This window comes from Heterocephalus glaber, unplaced genomic scaffold (genome assembly GCF_053883595.1).
Source record: "Heterocephalus glaber isolate CG9 unplaced genomic scaffold, H.glaber_assembly_v1.0 deba00001497, whole genome shotgun sequence".
NCBI lineage: Eukaryota > Metazoa > Chordata > Mammalia > Rodentia > Bathyergidae > Heterocephalus > Heterocephalus glaber.
In genome coordinates, this window is record NW_028258320.1 from 41720351 (window position 1) to 41739128 (window position 18778).

General features: G+C 41.8%; 2 protein-coding genes and 1 pseudogene across 10 annotated transcripts in view; 2 read left to right on the forward strand and 1 right to left on the reverse strand.

Moving 5' to 3' along the window:
- The window catches only part of Cpeb3 (cytoplasmic polyadenylation element binding protein 3), a 212148-nt gene that overhangs the window by 9358 nt on the left and 184012 nt on the right, over positions 1–18778 (reverse strand). The gene's annotated exons all lie outside the window — the stretch shown is intronic.
- Positions 1250–3980, forward strand: LOC101726086 (histone H1.0). The gene is given in 1 exon segment (XM_004838509.4): positions 1250–3980. A coding segment is annotated over 1 exon segment (585 nt). The 5' UTR covers positions 1250–1875; the 3' UTR covers positions 2461–3980.
- LOC106008833 (nucleoporin NUP42 pseudogene) lies at positions 4257–6689 on the forward strand (annotated as a pseudogene).

An 18778-nucleotide genomic window follows, 5' to 3' on the forward strand; every position in this document is an offset into this window, starting at 1 on the left:
AATTTCGATGAAGCACAATTTATAGGTTTTTGTTGTTATTGTTGTTGCTTTTTTTTTGGTACCAGGGATCGAACTTGGGTCCTTGCGCTTGCAAGGCAGGTGGTGGAGCCACTGAGCTAAATCCCTGGCCTTGCTTCTTCTTTTAATTTCTTTTTTTGGTACCGGGGATCAAACTCAGGACCTTGTACTTGCGAGGCAGGCAGTGGAATCACTGAGCTAAATCCCCAGCCCTTTGTTGCTTCTTTTGATGTCCTACATAATAATCCACTGTCAGATCCAATGAGATGATTTACCCCTCTATTTTCTCCAGAGTATTATGGTTTTAGCTCCTACATTTAGTTTGCTGATTTCTCTTAAGCTAACTTTTACATATATAGTGTAAGGCAGGGGCCCAGCTTCATTCTTTTCCAGGTGCACATCCATTTGTTCCCAGTTTCCTTGTTGTTGTTTTGAGACAGGTTCTCACTATGTAGCCAAGGCTGGGCCTGAATTTGTGATCTTCCTGCCTCAGCCTCCTGGCTACTGGAATTACAGGCACGAACTACCACGCCTAGCCAGTATCACTTTTGAAGTGAGCATTTTTTTGCCCCAGCTGGCCCTGAACTCCTAGGCTCAAGCAACTCTGTGTCAGCCTCCCAAGTAGCTATGACTACAAGAGTGCATTGCAATGTTTTCCAGGGAAGAGACTATCCTTTTTTTTTTATTCCTTTTGGCAGTACTAGGGATTGAACTCAGGGCCTTTGTACTAAGCTACATCCCTAGCCCTTCTTTACTTTTTATTTTAAGACAGGGTCTAAGTCTCTAAGTTGCCCGGGCTAGGCTTGCACTCATCCTGCTTTAGCCTCCCAGGGTGCTGGGATTGTAGGCATGGGCCACCACACCTGGCTAGGAAGAGACTATTTGCTAGCCATTGAATGATCTTGGCAATCATGTTGAAAATCAGTCAGAGGCCAAGACTTCCAAAATATTTCAGTCCCTTCTGCTTCCTCCAAATACTCCACAGCACTCATCTGGCATTTCCTAGTTATTGTCCTGCCTTGGTCAGCAACTTGCCTTAGCTGGAAGTGACAATGAGGCCAGATTCTTAGAGCAAGATGGAACTTCGGTACATTCAGGGAAGGACATCATCTGCAGAAATTGGCAAACTTCAGGAGAAAGGGACCCACAGACCTGTGAGAATGTGGCTAATCTGCCTGTTCTCCTTGCCTGTGGAAATGGGGGGGGGGGGGGGATGAATCCATTCTGCTGAAAAGACTGGGTAGGGGAGTGGGGGGCTGCTCCTGGGAGAAGCAGGGCATACAGGACACAGGTGGTGCTTTTCCACCTCCACACCATGAGCTGGAGACTGCTTTCCTTCTTCCAACAGGTAGACACTTATACCCCAGGTGTTCCAGCAACAGAACTAAGCTCCAAATGCCTAGAAAAGGGGATCTAGCAATTGGAGAGAAGATTGGCCTGAACAAACAAAACTCACACCCAGCAAAAGAAAGCTGCAGGAGCAGTCAGGCAACAGCCGTTTACAAAACAGGGAAATATGAAAGCACTTGAAGGGATGTAAGTCCAGCACAAAAGAAAGATTCCCGAGATAATAAAACAAAACAGAGACGCGGAGCTGGGAAAGGGGAGGCGGAGGAGGCGGAGGCAGAGCGGGAGACAGGCCGTCAGACCGAGCGGCAAACTGGCAGGGCTGGGCCACGCAGAGCCGGCCCAGCGAGCCCTCCCGCGACCACGGCGAGGAGAGAAGCAGCGGTTCCTGGCCTGCATTCCCGATAGCCCGAGTCCGGACCGGCCTGGTAGTCAAGGGCTGGAGAGCAGATTCCTCCGAGGGCTGGCCCTTCGGCAGGCGCCTTCAGCAGCGGGACCAGGCAGGCCACCATGACGGAGAACTCAACGTCCACTCCTGCGGCCAAGCCCAAGCGGGCCAAGGCCTCCAAGAAGTCCACAGACCACCCCAAGTATTCAGACATGATCGTGGCTGCCATCCAGCCCGAGAAAAACCGTGCTGGCTCCTCGCGCCAGTCCATCCAGAAGTACATCAAGGGCCACTACAAGATGGGTGAGAATGCCGACTCCCAGATCTAGTTGTTCATCAAGCGCCGGGTGACCACTGGTGTCCTCAAGCAAACCAAAGGGGTGGGTGCGTCGGGGTCTTTCCGGCTGGTCAAGAGCGACGAGCCCAAGAGGGCAGTGGCCTTCAAGAAGACCAAGAAGGTGGTCAAGAAGGTGGCCACGCCAAAGAAGGCAGCCAAGCCCAAGAAGGCTGCCTCCAAAGCCCCAAGCAAAAAACCTAAAGCCACCCCGGTCAAGAAGGCCAAGAAGAAGCCGGCTGCCATGCCCAAGAAAGCCAAAAAACCCAAGGTCGTCAAGGCCAAGCCAGTCAAAGCATCGAAGCCCAAGAAGGCCAAACCAGTGAAGCCCAAAGCCAAGTCCAGTGCCAAGATGGCCGGCAAGAAGAAGTGACAAGGAAGCCTTTTCTTACGGACATTCCTCTCTTACTCTGTAAATACTTTTTTCTTTCTTCTTTCTTGATTCTCTGCAACCTTTTGATCCATTTATCCTGACTTTATAAGAGACAGACTATGGATTCCTCAGAAATTGTGGAATAACTGCTTTTTCCTTCATCAGTTGTGCAAGGACAACAACAAATCTCATCTCTGTAATGATGAGGATGTACTTATATTTCACTTTGTTGATTTGCTATTAATCTTACGGGGTTCGGGATTTGGGTGGGCTGTGTGTTGGGGGGGTTGCTATGAAGGTAGATGGGGAAGGGGAGAACAGGCTCAGCAGCTGTGTTTGTTCTCCATAGGTGAGAGGGAGCCCACGAATTGTAAAGGTTTATAGGACTGTGTAAGGTTTTCTTTAAGTTGGGCACCCTTATGAGAATTTCCGAACCTTTGGCAAGGAGCAGAGGGGTGACATCTCCCAGGGGTGAGCAGCTAGGGGTCGGAGGCCAGTTCCTTCTCACCTCGGTCAGCCTACCCTTCTGGTCTCACTATTGTGTTAGGGAAGAGGAGGGGGACCGAGTGACAGCTGGTTGGGGAAACTAGCTTCTCCCGGTCAGCTAGGAACCAGCTATGGTGGTGGTGGGGGGGGGCACGTCTGTGCCTTCACCCAAGTCTCTTAATGGGAGTGGAAACTTTGGGGAATAGGGTGGGGAGTCAGTCAGCCAAGTGCCTCAGTGTGCCCTATTGAAATGAAACTTGGGTTTTTTCACACAATTTGATGGATTATTGTGTCTTTGGAGGACTTTTTTTTTTCTCTTGGTATTTTGTTCCTCTACAAGATGTGGCTTTGCTTGGTCTGGTAGGACTCCAGCCCCACCACCGGCTACTTAAAAACCTCCCAACCTCTTTTTACTTTTGAGTCTTTTTTAAGTAGTTGTAAACGGGGAGGGAGAGGGGCAGGGAGTGGACGGTAAGACATACTGCAGTTGATTTGGAATTTGCTATGTAGTTATAGAAACTAGATCTATGTGCATGCGTGTGTTTTGTATATATGCATACCTAGGGCTACTACTTAGGTTTCACATCAGGAGCTGGGAGAAAAAACCTGTACAGTTGTCTTTCTTTTATTTTTAATAGGAAAATATTAAAAATATTTTTTTCGCGCACTTGTCCCCCCCCCCCCCCTTTTTAAACAAGTGTTACTTGTGCCGGGAGAAATTTGCTGTCGTTGTAATTTTAACACTTTAAAATAAAAGCCGGAAAAGGAAAAAAACCCAAAAAAACCAAAAAACAAAACAAATGCAAGCCAGGTATAGTGATGCACACCTGTAGTCACAGCACTCTGGAAGGCTAATGTAGGCAATTTAGTGACTTAGTGAGACCTTGTCTCAAAATAAGAAATAAAAAAGGGCCAGAGATATAGCTCAGGGCAAAAGCCCTAGGTCCCATTCCCAGTAGTGCAAAAAAAAGTTACTTTTGTTTAGATGTGGAAATGGTATTTTGGTTGTATGACTCCCCCCACACACATTGTTTTTAAGAGTTAAAATTTTTTTAAAAATTAACCATTTCAGGGAATGGGGGTGTAGCTCAGTAGTATAGCACATGGTTAGTAGGCATGAAGCCCTGGGACTGATCCTGAGTGTCCCCCCAAAAATCACATAAAAAGATGTTCATATTTACAAGTAGTGAGGAAAGAGAAAATTAATACCATTTTATTGCCATCACATTGGCAGACATTTAAAATAATTATAAGTAGTTCTGCAGAGGAGCCCAAGTCAAAGAGCTGAAAGGTTATGGCCCTAGAAAAGGATGGCCATCCACAGTTGTGATTATGCAGGCTGTGGCAAAACCTGTACAACAAGTTCTCATTTCAAGGCACACCTGCAAACCCACACAGGTGAGAGGCTGCACCACTGTGACCGGGAGGCCGCAGATGGAAATTCATCTGCTCCCATGTACTGACCAGGCACTACCTCAAACACACAGGGCACCGCCCCTTCCAGTGCCAGAAGTGTGACCAGGCCATCTCCAGGTCGGACCCCCTAGCCTTACACATAAAGTGGCACTTTCAAACCCCAGAGTGGACATGACTCGCACTGCAAGGAGAGAAAATTCAGTATTTTTTAAAACCTTTTACACTGTCTTCCCACAAGGGGAGGAGCCCAGCTGGCAAGCACTACAATCACGGTCAAGTCCTAAGCAGGTCATTGTGTGAGTGGATAATCAGGAGAAAGGAGAAATCCAAAAGACACAAAAATCAAAGAATAGATGGTGTCTGTGACTGGATCTTCTATCATTCCAATTCCAAATCCAACTTGAACATGCCTGGATTTACAAAATGCCATGGGAGAGACTGGAAGTTGTAGATATCAGGGTGCAAATTAGATCCATGAGTTGAGGAGGGCAGGAAGACCCGAATTTTCTTGAATTGTGTTTCAACGCAATATAAGTATAAAGATTACCCTGTACCTTTGCCTTCTAGAAGCAATTAGTACGATGTTAGGAGAAAAGGAAGAAATTCAGGTACAGAAAGTGTGTGGGTTTTTTGTTCTTGGTACCAAGGATCAAACTTGGGACCTTGTGCTTGCAAGGCAGGCGCCAGAACCACTGAGCTAAATCCCCAGCCCTCAGAAAGTGTGTTTTAATGGCCTATGTGATGGTGCTTGGTGATGGTTCTAAAGGTGCCCAATGAGGAATTGCGCCAAAGTTCTTCTCAAACTGCTGCACACTTCTTTAACATTTTATGCAGTGTGTTATGTACTGTGGTTTCAGATGTGCAATAATTTGTACAGTGGTTTATTCCCAAGTATGCCTTAAACAGAGTAAAAGTTTTTTCTATATAGTTCCTTGCCTTAATACAAATGTAATATAAATTTAAGCAAACTTCTATTTTGTATATTGGTAAACTACAAAGTAAAGAAATGAGAAAAAAGGTCTGGGGTTTAATCCCCAGTCTCCCTCTCCCCCCTCCACCCCCCAAAAAGAGCTGGTGAACAGGGAGAAGTGACTAGAGTTGGAATATCTTTGGCAAACTGAAGCAGCTAAATTCTGCCCAACGGTTTATAAATCAATGGAGGAATAGAATAAATGAACTGAAGAGTCTAAATACCCCAACAATAGTAGCTTTGCTCTATGATTTAAAGGATGAAGAAAATCATGCAACACCTACATTTGGATTTCGAGGGGACAAGCAGGAACATTTGGTTCACCAGGTTTTCTAGTGAGTAACAGCAGCAGTGCTAGTGCTCACAGTTTTAGTTTTAAAACAAGCCCTGGAATTGTCACTGCCCTGCCCCTGCCCCTTCTGTGTTTGAGGCTCCTGCAGCATTTGGAGCTGTACCCTCTACTAGTTCTGTCAGTTTACTTCCACTCCAAAGTTTGGATTTGGGAAACCTGAAATCACTTCTGCTGCTTCATTTTCATTTAAAAGCCCTGTAGCTTCCACTTTTGGATCACCCGGATTTTCAGGATTTCCAACTTCCATGGCAGCAGACCCTTTTGGAGCTCCAGTGGCCCCTGCCTTTGAAAGTGGCAGTTCTGTGGCTGGTTTTGTTAGTCCTGGCTCACATTCTGACACTCCTTTTTCTAAGCCACCTAATGACATCTTTGGAGGTGGCAGTACATCTACATCCCTCCCAGTCTCCAGGGTCATCATTACAACAGACAATGTGTTATTCACACCCCAGGATCAACTAACAGCAGAAGAACGGGAACAATTTCAATCCAAGAAATTTACTCTGGGAAAAATTCCATTAAAGCCACTACCTATGGAGCTTCTAAATATCTAAAAGAGCAATTTTAAATACAGAAAAGAATAAAGAGATTGAGGGCCTTTTTTTTGGTAGTGTTAGGGTTCAAACCTGGTTCCTCATACATGCTAGGCAAGCACTGTACTACTAAGCTATGCTCCCAGCCTGGGGAATGGCTTTTGAAATTGTCTTATGTGGTTCATATAAAAGAATATAAATATGGATTTTAAAGTTTAACTTTTTTCTTAAGCATGACTATGTAAAACATATAATAAAATCTCATCAAGATGGAAATATATTGTACTGTAATTACAAATGGAACTGAAATAATTTGTATGTATTGAATAAAATAATTTTCCTATTCTATATAGCTTTACCATTTCAGAACTAAAAAAAATGTGTACTGAATAAATTATTTTCCCTCTACCAAAAAAAAAGAGAAATGCTCATTTTGTGGTGTTTGTATTTTGCATACTCAAGGTGAGAAATAAGTTTTAAATAAACCTGTATTTTATCTGAAAAATTAATTATAAATAGTTCTTAGCCTTTGCTGATAAAAATATGAATTGCTACATTTTGGAAAAGCAAACTAGCAAATTCTAAGAATTAAAAAAGTATATAGTCAGGCCTAGAAGTATATCTCAGTGACAAGAGCACTTGCTAGCATGTGTGAAGTTTTGGGCTTGATCACCAGCACTGCAAAACAAAATGAAACAAAAAAATCCCTCCATATACTCTCACTCCAGTAATCCCACTGTTGGTTATTGTAACTGTTGTAATCCCATTGCCTGGAAATAAAGCAGCGTTGAGGATAAAGTAAAGTATATCTATTTCAGTGGGTCAGGGATGTAGCTCAGCACAGTGCAGCACCTGGTAAGTGCAAGGTCCTGAGTTTGATTCCCAGTACCAAAAAAGTGTATCTATTTCACAACAGTCCATAGAAGAAAAAAGTAGAAATAAAATATCTACTTACAGATGGTATATGTACCACATAGAATATCATGCAGCCACAAAAAAAGACAAATAGGCTTCTACCAGTTGATTAAAAGGATATCCAGGGCTGGGGATTTAGCTTAGTGGTTCCAGTGCCTGCCTTGCAAGCGCAAGGTCCCGAGTTCGATCTCCAGTACAAAAAAAAAAAAAAAGGATATCCATTACATAGGGATGCTTTACGATCAAGTAGATTGATGGATAGCAAGTACCTACTGCAAACTGTAAAATGCTGAACAAATGAATGTAGGGTAGGTAATATATGTGTGTTCTGTTTGAAAAGGCAATGTGAATAAAATGACACTTTCTATGTATTCAGGCTTCCAGCTGAGCTTGGCAACAATATTCATTACTGGGTGGGGATATTTATGGATCTACTCAACGCGAAGCTTTAGAAGATAAATCATGAAGATTTACTGGGACAGCCTTGAAGCCAGAGAGACAGTGATGCTCTATTTATCAGCTTCCTTAGGGAGTAAAACATTCCTCAGAAGTTACTTTTCCAGAGGCCAGATATTTTTCCTTTATCATGATAAAATGTCATGAATTTGGATGTTTGTCGATGATGTCTTGCTAAAATGTGTTATTCATCCTGTCCCTTCTAAAACAGGAGACATTATGAATGTCCTTTATGCTACTGCCGAGCAATACAGTGGCAATGGATGGTTTTCACTTCTGTCATCTCTTAAAATCTGGCAGTGTGCTGGGGCCGGGGATTTAACTCAGTGGTTTCGCTGCCTGCAGCGCAAGCGCAAGGACCCGAGTTTGATCCCCGGTACTAAAAAAAAAAAAAAATCTGGCAGTGTGCTATCACTCTATCACTTTAATAATAATGATTTCTAATCATTGTCATTTTTACTGGAAAGCTAGAAGATTAAGCTGACCAAGAGCTGCATGTTAAAAGTATCAGTCAATATGGCTCTAAAGAAACTCTCGGATAAAGGATATGGCTTTTGGACTACTATTGCACTCTCAGAGGCCTTTCCTGAAAACTTCCTGAGGGCTGTCTTCCAGTGGCTGAGTGGTGCTATTACTACAAAGCTGCTCTTAGCACCTGTATATAATGTGCTGCCCAAAGAAAAGACACACACCCTGATGCAAAATGATCTGCAGACACAGATGTACAAGTTAGCTACTACAACTTCTCAAAACGCAACAGCCAAGCTGGACCTCTGATAATTTAAATCAGCAAAACATAAATAACTACATGAAGGATATAGGTGTTTAGGCTGTCCCATACTAAAGAAGAGTGATTACTCTGGCTCAAGTGGATTTACTCATGTAACTAATATTTACGGATTGCACATTCCTTGCTAGCCACTATATTAAATCTGAAATGCAATGGAGAACAAGATGTAGTTATTCCCTAAAATAAGTTTTGCTCTATAATAGCTTCTTAAAGGTATTCCTAGATCATTTGTAGTGTTTACCATATTCTCAAGGCATCTGTACTATTACCTCTTTAGATGACTCTCCAAATTAATTCTATTTTTCCCAATAAACAAGTGTAACAAAATAACAACTGGTTTATCCATTAACCACCTAAACTACTTGTTATATCAATTTGGTCATGACACTTTGGAGACACTGATCTTGTGGGAATCACACTACTGATCTACACTACCATTAAAGCTGCAGTATGTACTAGAGTCCCATGATTACATTGTCAACCTGGCCCTCTATTTCAAAGTGACTTGTAGACACAGGAGATGAGAACTATCTGCAGAGATACTTGAATTCATATCCACATGGCTGGCAGATGACAGTGCCCAAGGATGCAAAAGAATATATGTAATTTATTAATGCACTAGGAGCACTAAGGATAAGGAAGACTGTTATAGAGCCTTGGACAAGTGGCTACAGAAGATAGATAAAGGAAATAATAGCTGGATGTGGTGGTGCATGCCTGTCATACCAGCACTTGGGAGGCTGAGGCAGGAGGATCACTGAGGGTTTGAGGCCAGCATGGGCTACACAGTAAGTTCAAGCCCAGCCTAAACTACAAAGTGAGACCTTGTCTCAAAAAAAAAAAATTTTAAAGGGAAATAATATATTTAGAATGATACAGACAAAAATAAAATTATACTTTAACCAACTGGTATCAATGCTTAATTGTTTCTAACAAGCTACTGAAAATGTCTGCAGTCATTATGATATAAGTCAACAAACTGACCTGCCAAAGTAAATTGAGACAATGACTAAAGAATCCTTGGTGGCAGAGAGGAGATACCTTAGAGACCACAACCTATTTACAAGTGTAGCATTCCCTCACCCTGGATGTGAAAGTTGCAGTGATAATAAAAGATCTGCTGGCAAAGGTCAGTTATAGTTTGAATTATATGCTAAAAGTCACATTAAGGACAGCCTAAGACCACCTCTTGTTGCAGCTTGCCATTTGGCAAGAAAAACCAGCCAAGTAAGCAAAACACCTGGCCGTCCCAAGATAGGCAAGGCATGCTTACATATAGATGGAAACCAAGTAGAAGCAAGGATTTTAAATAATGGAGTCAGAGTGGATAGGCTGAAAAAAGAGGCCAAAGGATGAGTTATATTGTAATTTAATAGAAATAAATGTAAGACTTGGACCTGGTCCCCAAAATTTACAGCACAAACACAAGGTGTAAGAAATATGTAGCCAAACAGTGGCACACACAAGCTAAGCTTTAACTCAAAGATTTAGGAGGATGAGAAGGCCAACAAAAGGACAAATCAAATCTAAGTATTCACTGTGGCAGGCCTTCAGGAGGAAAAGAGTGAACTAGAGATCATGAATAGGCAGACAAGAATATGTGCAGAATTGCCTTCTATATTAGAGGAAAGAAACAAAGACATGGCACCTTGGTGCTTAAGAGAAACACAGTAAACCAGGTCAAACAAGAGAATACTGATCCCAGTGATGCTCTGAGAGAAGAGGGGTGAGAAGTAGGATGGGGGTTACTTAAATGGAAAACACCAGCTCTGAAGTTGTATCCTCCTGGCTTCAAGGGAAGGGCATTCATACTGGGGGAGGGGTGTGTGAGTTACTGGATACTAGAGCTTAAGTGAGTATTTTTTGTCTCTTTCCAGGCTTCCCACAGATCCAGGGCAAATGCTATGAGAGCTATGACAGTGTCAGGTTTATCACCAGAGGCACACTGTTTAGACTAAAAGAAAGGAAAACCATGTCCACTCTGGAGTAAGAAACCTCAGCTTAGGCTTTTCACCCTGAGCACCACACTTTAAAAAGACCTGACACTGTCAAGGGCCTGAATCCCTCAGAGAGCCTACATGACACTGCTGAAAGGAGGCTTCTTTCTTACAGAGACACCCAGGATGTAAAGCACGAACTGCCCAAAGGACACTGTTCAGTGTGAGCTCAGTACATTATGTGTTTCAGAAACATTCTCTCCAATAGCTTTCAGCTCTCAGGAATGAGTTGTGTTGGTAATGAGCATAATTTGGCATTTAGTTTCTTTGACATATTTAACTCAATAGTCTACTCAGAGAGATGAGACCCCAAAGATAGCTGTCAGTGATAAAGAGATGTGAGAAATTAGCTAATGACAACAAAAGCAAGGTGCTGACACAAAATTTCTAATAGCTAAGGTAACACCTCGGGGCCAAGTCTAGACACGACTAAGCAGAGCTCCCACGCCATGACAGATAATATCCCCACAGTGGGTAACCAATGCACTGGATAAGAGGATTGAAAATATAGGACTCTCAAGATAAGAGAATTTCTGAAATGAAAGGTTAAAATGCTGCAGTCTTTTAAAAATTCCAAACCAAGTTCATTTTTTAAGGAGGAGAGGTTTAATTTGGCTCATGCCAAGTTCACTGTTTTTTAAAATAAATTTTTGAGGTCTAGGAAAATCTGAAGGGATATTTCACCTCAAATGGGAATGGTGAATTACTCGACGGCTTCATTTAAAGAGTACATTTGGGACTTCTAGGGCTTAACATAAGCCTATTTTAGAATCAGTATAAGCCATAGTTTGAATTCACACATGGGTTTTGTCAGACCTTTAAAAAGCTGGCTCAACTGAAACCATAAACTCTGAATCTTCTGAGTCAAATCAGACGGAAATCAGTAATAATGCATCAGTTCATTATTTTACTTATTTCTTTTCAAGGTATTGGGGACTGAACTCAGTGCCCTGTGCATGCTAGGAAAGCACTCTACCCCTAAGCTACACCTCCAATCCCATCCTTTTTTTTTTTTAAACATATTATGCAATAGCTACAAAACAAGCAGCACTGAATACTTGAAGTTTTTAAATGGTGTAAAGGAAACGTACTTTGAAAGTTAAAAGTTACTTCCAGATTTGGCCCTAATATGATCTAGAAGTCCATCTATCATTCATTAATTTGGAGTGCTCCAATTTTTAAACATAATGTGCTTGTGATATTCTCAGTCCAAGCTATCATGCTTCTTCATGGTAGCCCACCCTCATGCTGTAGGATGTACCTGTATTTTATTTTGGTTTTTATTTTTTCCTTTCTTTTACTCAGCCCAAGCATGCTCTACAGAGCCAGTCCCTCCCTTACCCTTAATTTTTTCTACCTCAAATAAATGTGAAATTGTCACCTTAAAAAAAAAATTCTCAGCCTGTGCCACAGAATACAACTAACATTCTCAGTACATATGGTATCTTTCCAGTTGCTAGGGCAGGTCCTACACCAGCCAAGAATACTAAGAATGTCTAGACATAAATGGTTAGTTTTTTAAAAATCCTGTTTAGAAAACAGATGACAAACTGGGACTAGTGGCACATACCTATAATCCCAGCACTCTGGAAGCCTGAGGCAGGAGGATCACAAGTTTGAGCCCAGCCCAGGCAACTTGGAAGCCTATTGAAACCCTGTCTAAAAATATAAAATAAGGGCTAGGGATGTGGTTCAGTGCAGGAGCTCTGGGTTCAATTCTCAGTAACACACACACACACACACACACACACACACACACACACAGAGCATGTGCATGCCAGAAAGGGGGGTGGGGGGGACAGATGACAGCAGGTGCCTAAGAAATTAAAGTAGCAACATGAAAATAGCTTTTCCTTAGCAACAAAATTATCCACAATCTTCCAGTGGCAAATATACAGCAAATTTACTCAATTTTAGTGGTGACCTGGGGCAGATTTTTTAAAACGTGTAGCAGAAATGGTTTAGATTTTATTTTCTTTTTGCTTTAAAAAGGTGGGATTACAATTTTCATATTCTGAGGTGCCAGGGAATGAAAGATTTAAAATTATTGTTGTACTTTCCCATAGCTCAAAATGTGCTTATGGTTACATGGAAAGGTTCTGTGTCAAAATCTCCACTGTATGTTTATAGAATGCAGAGATTAAGCCAGGCATGGTGGTGCACACCTGTAATCCTAGCACTTGGGAGGCTGAGGTAGAAAGATTGCCATGAGTTTGAGGCCAGTCTGGGCTACATAATGAGTACAAAGCCAACCTGAACTACATAGTAAGATGCTGTCTGAAAAAAAAAAACAGAATGCAGAAATTTGAGAATAATTTTTTGATGTAACATAGAAGGGCCAGGTGACAATACTTTACACATTACATGGATTCACTTTCTAGTCTTGTTTCCTACTATTATGGTTTAAATCTGGGGTGCTCCCCAAAAGCTTCATATGTTTGGAAGGTAACTGGATCATGGATCATGATCATTGGATCATGGAGACTAATCCTCAGTAGATTAGTCCACTGATGAGTTCAGAGCTGACTTGCTGTTAGGAGGTAGGGCCTGGTTAGAAGCGAATCACTAGGGGCAGGATCGAGAAGAGTATTATCTCCCTCCTTGGCTCCTCCTTTCTCTCTCTGCTTCCTGGTCACCATGATGTGAGCAACTTTTCTCCACCAGACACTTCTTCCACCATCCTTGCCTTCCCTTCAACACAGCCAACTATGGACTGAAACCTCTAAAAACTGTGAGCCAAAATAAAAACTCTCCTCTAAGTTCAGTGCCGAAGACTGATTTAGGTATCTGAGAAGTAGGGTCGTTACTGTGACTACCTGACCATTGTTAAGGCTTGTGTCTAGATGTCCCACCAAAGCCTCATGTAGTTATAGGTGGGACTTTTTCAGAGGTGGTTGGATCTAGAGTGTGTGACTGATTCATGGTGCAATGCTAGGGTCAAGGGCACTAGGATTAAAGAGGTGAGTGCTACCTGCCCTAAGTAGTCTATAAGTATAAGGAACAGAAAGAGCTGTAGTTGCCCCTTGTTGCTTTGCTACCTTCTGCCTACCATGAACTGTTTCTCCTCTGCAATGCCACCTTGCCTCAGAGCCTCCCCATTATGGACTGAAACCTCTATAAACTGTGAGCTAAATAAACCTTTCCTCCTCTAACTTTGGGTGTTGGGTATATTGTCTCAGCAACATGAAAAGTAACTAAGACAATCTTGTAACTTAGAAGCCTCTGAAAGTGATTCTCAGGAGTTTAGATGGGTTTGGAAATGCTACCCAGAAAAGCCCCAGAATACTGTAAGCCAAGCTTAATGGAAGACCAGAGTGCTGAAAGCAACAGACAGGCCAGGTGTGGGAGGTTTCAGTTTGGAACAGACTCCTTTGGCAGCTAGACCATGTATATTATGTGTATTATGGTCTACATTTTACCTACCTCCTGAGTCTTTGTGGGAGACTGAGACCAAGGGGAGCAGGCCAATCTAGTGGAGGAAATTTCAATGCAGCCCAACAGGCTGTTTCATGAGTACTGCTTGATGTTTTTAGTAAGACATAAGTGAGAATCAGAAGCAAATGGGACAGTTAAATGATTCATCAAAAGGAAGCACCTGAAAAGTTGAGGGAAAGGAGAGTATGGTTGCTTAAAGATTGGCATTAAAAGTAAGCCAACAGGGCTGGGGATTTCTCTCAGTGGTGCCATGCCTGCCTTGCAAGCCCAAGGTCCTGAGTTCAATCCCTGGTACCCGGAAAAAAAAAAAAGCCAATAATTTGCAACAGAACAATAGGAAAGTTGGCTTACCACTATCTCAGGAATCTGCAAGACTGTGCCCTCTGCAGGCTTGAAAGTACAAAACTATAAAGCTTTCATTTAAAGACAGGAACTTAGAGTGCCCTACTCAAGAAAGGCCAGGAAATTGATTCCTTTAATACTGCTTAGCCATCCAGGCACTCAGAAGTCTCTACAGCCATGACTTAGGGTACTTGGCTACTGCTTGAGCTGGCGGCAGACCTTGGCGTCATCCATGTGGTGCTGGGTTTATGATCATGCAGAATGCAAGAACTGTGGGGTCAGGCAGGCTTCCAGCCAGATTTCAGAAGGCAGCCTTGGGGCCAGGGATTTAGCTCAGTGGCACAGTGCCTGCCTGGCAAGCACAAGGTCCTGAATTCGATCCCCAGTACCAAAAAACCCCAAAAAACAAAAAACTAACCTGGGAGGCCAGGCAGCATGCCCCAGAAAAGGCACTACGGGAAGCTGTGAGAGGGAATCCAAAAGCACAGTGGAGACCCCAGGAAGTTAGAGAAGCCAGGAACGTGAAATGTTTGCTGAAGAATGTCATAAGCAGTGAGCAGAGCCACCCTAAGAGGAGACCATGAGGGCTGCAGCCAGTGATGCCATGAGGGAAGTGCTGCCCAGTTGGTTTGGAGCTCACATCTCACATCTCAAAACTTGCCTTGTGTGCTGGATAGGGAGATACAGGATTTAATGTTTGCCCTGCTGGTCCATTCCTTTCTATCCCCATTTCTTCCATTTGCGTGGGAATGTTTACCCTGTGCCACTGTAGTCAGCAGTGTTTTAGCTTCTTTATTTGTACAGGGGCTCACGGATAAGAGTTTGCCTAAGAGTCTCAGAGGACTTCAGCAATGCTGGAACTGTTAAAGCTGTCGTGACTCTTAAGAGATAGGCAAAATGCATTTTGCGTAGTGAGATGGTAGTGAGATGGACACGTCTTTTTTTTTTTTGAGACAGGATCTTGCTATGTAGCCCAGACCAGCCTTGAATTTGTAGGATCCTCCTAGAATGCTGTGATTACAGGCAAGGCGTACACCACCACACCCAGGTGTTTGTTTTTGAGACAGGGTCTCTCTGTGTAGTTCAGGCTGGCCTTGAATTCACTGTATAGCCCAGGCTGACTTCAAACTTGCAAAATTCTCCTGCATCAGTTTCCTGAGTGTTGGGATTACAGGAATGTGCCACCAGGCCCAGGTGGACATGAGTCTTCTGGAGGCCAGAGAAGGAATGTTATTTTTTAGATCTGGGATGTTCCCCCCCAAAACTTCATGTGTTTGGAAAGTGACTGGTTCATGTTGCTATACTTATCAGTAGATTCCTCCACTGATGAGATCATAGCTGATTTGCTGTTGGGAGGTGAGGCCTGGTTAGAAGCAGGTAACTGGGTGAATGACCTAGAAGAGTATACCCTCTTTTCTGGCCCCTCTTTTCCCTCTCTGCTTCCTGGCCACCATGATGTGAGCAGCTTTTCTCCACCCAACCCTTCCACCATGCCTTTCCTAACATGGAGCCAGGCATCTGATTCCTAACTCCTTTTTCTCCTGAGTGATAAAATCATCTAAAAACCAGGAAGGAAAATAAAACAAAACTCTCCTTTAATTAGAGGGTGTTGGGTATTGTGTCTTAGTGATAAAGAAACTAAGACACCTTCCATATTGTTTGGGAATGGGGCTAGAAGTATGGGTATAAATTAGCCCCCCAAGCAAGTACTGATAGCAGAAGAATGTTATCATGTGGGCAAGAAAATTGTTAAAAATCTGTAAGCTGTATAAATGTTATTCCATCACCCAGCCCCGCCAAGGTACACAAAGGTAGAAGACCCTGGCTAGGTCACAACTCATAGACCTCAGTTTTTCCTACCCTAGGAGGTATTTGGACGAGCATTTCCAAGTAAGAATAAGCACTCACCAAGAAATTGCTGACTAATACCACCTGGCTCCAAGTTGAAAGGACCTCAATATTCTGTAGTAACTTAGAAAAAATGGTGATGGTCTTTTTCCTATTATTTATCTCATAAACCACCTCTATGCACAAATATAAGAAAAGAGAATATTTTAAACAGTCTAAAGAGATTTTCTTATTAAATATAATTACAATTCCAACAGAGCAGACATACAAAGACAGAACAAGATAGGATAAATCAAGGCTCATGACTAGGCAGGAAAGCCTTGACAAATGGCTCTATTTTATTTTTTATTTTTATTTTTTATTTTATTTTTCGTACCGGGGATCGAACTCAGGTCCTCGCGCTTGCACAGCAGGCGGTGAAACCACTAAGCTAAATCCCTGGCAATGACTCTATTTTATTCAAAGACTTTTCTCTCTTTCTTTAGATGATCCAAATTCCCTTTAAAAAAAACTATTTCGAGTCAAAGGCTCTGATACTCCCAGGGTTTCAAAATAAGCCCAGGTAGGATTAGTTCAGACAATATTTTAACTCACTTTTGGGTGATGATTTCTCTCAAAGGGTCAGGTCAAACACAGCCTTGGCTATAGCTAGGAAGTTTTCAGGGCAGATCAGGCAGTGACCATTAACAGCAATAAGATAAAGGCTGGGTTGTGAGAGTCCCGGGCTAAGGTTGGGTGCAGAAATATGCCAGGAACAAGTTATTAGAGGCTAACTCCTTGTGCCATCGAGTCATCTTATATATCCCAACTGTGGCCAGCGACAAAGTGTAATATTATCAACACTTCTATGGTATGGTTGCTGGGTCATGTTAATTTTAATGCATGCTAAAAATATAATAACTTTGGTAGGCTTTAGCAAATTCAGGCCCAAGATGTTTCCAGTAGACACAGACAGAAAAAAAAAGTTTAAAGATGTGAAGTACTTTTAGCACTTGCAAAGAAAGTGCAATGGAAAACATCTCATTAAATCGAAAATGGGTTATTTTAAAGAGCATAGTATTCAAAGCAAACGTTATATGCTATGGCTTAGCTATCACAATGTTCTTTAAATAAAAGTACATTTAGAGACTCCCAACTTGGCTAACTGAAAGTCATTCTCTCTGGTGCTCAGTATAAAACTAAAGGGCCGGGGATTTAGCTCAGTGGTTTCGCCGCCTGCCTTGCAAGCGCAAGGACCTGAGTTCGATCCCTGGTACCAAAAAAAAAAAAAATATATATATATATATATATATATATATATATATATAAAACTAAAATAGAGTCAAAAGAAGCGTATTTGGCAATGGTATTTCAAACATGTTATTATTTCTTATACAGAGACATTTCAGATGACATTTTAAAAAGATGTAATGGATAATCTCAAGTAATCAAAAGATAAAGAATTAGAAATATTAATTCTGGAGCTAGGGATATAGCTCAGCGGTTGTGATTCCTAGCACACAGAAAATCCTGGGTTTGATCTCCAGCCCCCAGGAAGAGAGGGAGGGAAGGAATGGAGGCATGAGGAAGAGGTAAGATGTAAATACTAAAGGGAATATCAACCACACCTTCAATACCCCATTACTATCATGAATATACAGTTGCTGTTTCCTTGCCCAATCCTTAATCCTCTGTAGACTGAAAAGATATGGTATGAGGAAATTCTTGTTAAAAAGAAACTGGGGAAGGGAAAAACAATTGATTGCTTATTAAGTGCATGCTCCTCTTGTGCAATTTCCACATGAGTGAAGGAAGAGTTGAAAACACAAGAAGTGCTTTCTCAACTGGTTTCCCTAGAACATTATTTCCAAGACTATTTTAGTGGAATTCTACAATCAAAACATTTTTGAAAAGTTACATATTGCTTCCTTCTTCACAATGAAGATTAGTATGTAAAAGATTTTACCATGTCCTAGAAAAGTGGTGGCAAACTATGGCACGCGTGCCCAGCGGGTTGTTTGTTATCATTGAAAGCTCCAAAAGGTTCACCATCATTTTCTTAAAATAACCTGCCTATTTTGCTTTAAGCAAGCATTTCCAAACTCATTTGATTCAGAAACAGATTTTTAAAAAATAAAATAGATATTAAAATCTCAAGAAACTCATGTCTTAGGGAGCATTCTTTAGAAAATGGTGATTTAGGGAAACTAATTCTAGGGACAGATTCCTGAGTAGGTCAGGAAATTCTCAGAACTCCTACTCTTGTTTAAAAACTCAAATAACTAACCAACTTTACCCCTATTTTGTCAAAATATTCAACTGCATTTTCACCTGAAATTCAAATTAGATTGTCTTTAATAGAACATCTTCCAAATGAGCTCAAATATTAAATCATCTATAGTTTCACATAAATCAATGTGCTGCTATATTTTGACAAAAATACTTGCTTAAAGGAAAATATAGTTTTTAAAAGCATTTTATAGTTTTTAAAAGCATTTTCATTTACACACACACACACACACACACACACACACACACACACCCTTCCTACAAGCTACATAATAACTTGTAGCTTTCTACAAGCTACATGTGGTATAGTCAAGACTAAAACCTCAGATTGGCTAGTTCTAGAGTCGTATCCTATCTTTTGGTAAAGAAATCTTTTATGAGCTGAACTGAGAGACTATAAGCAATGTGTACTTCATGATGTAGATAAAGTTATAAAAACCTGACTTAAGAAGCGTCTAGGAGACAACATGACCATATTATACTAACCAATAATTGAGGGTGGGGCTCAGATTT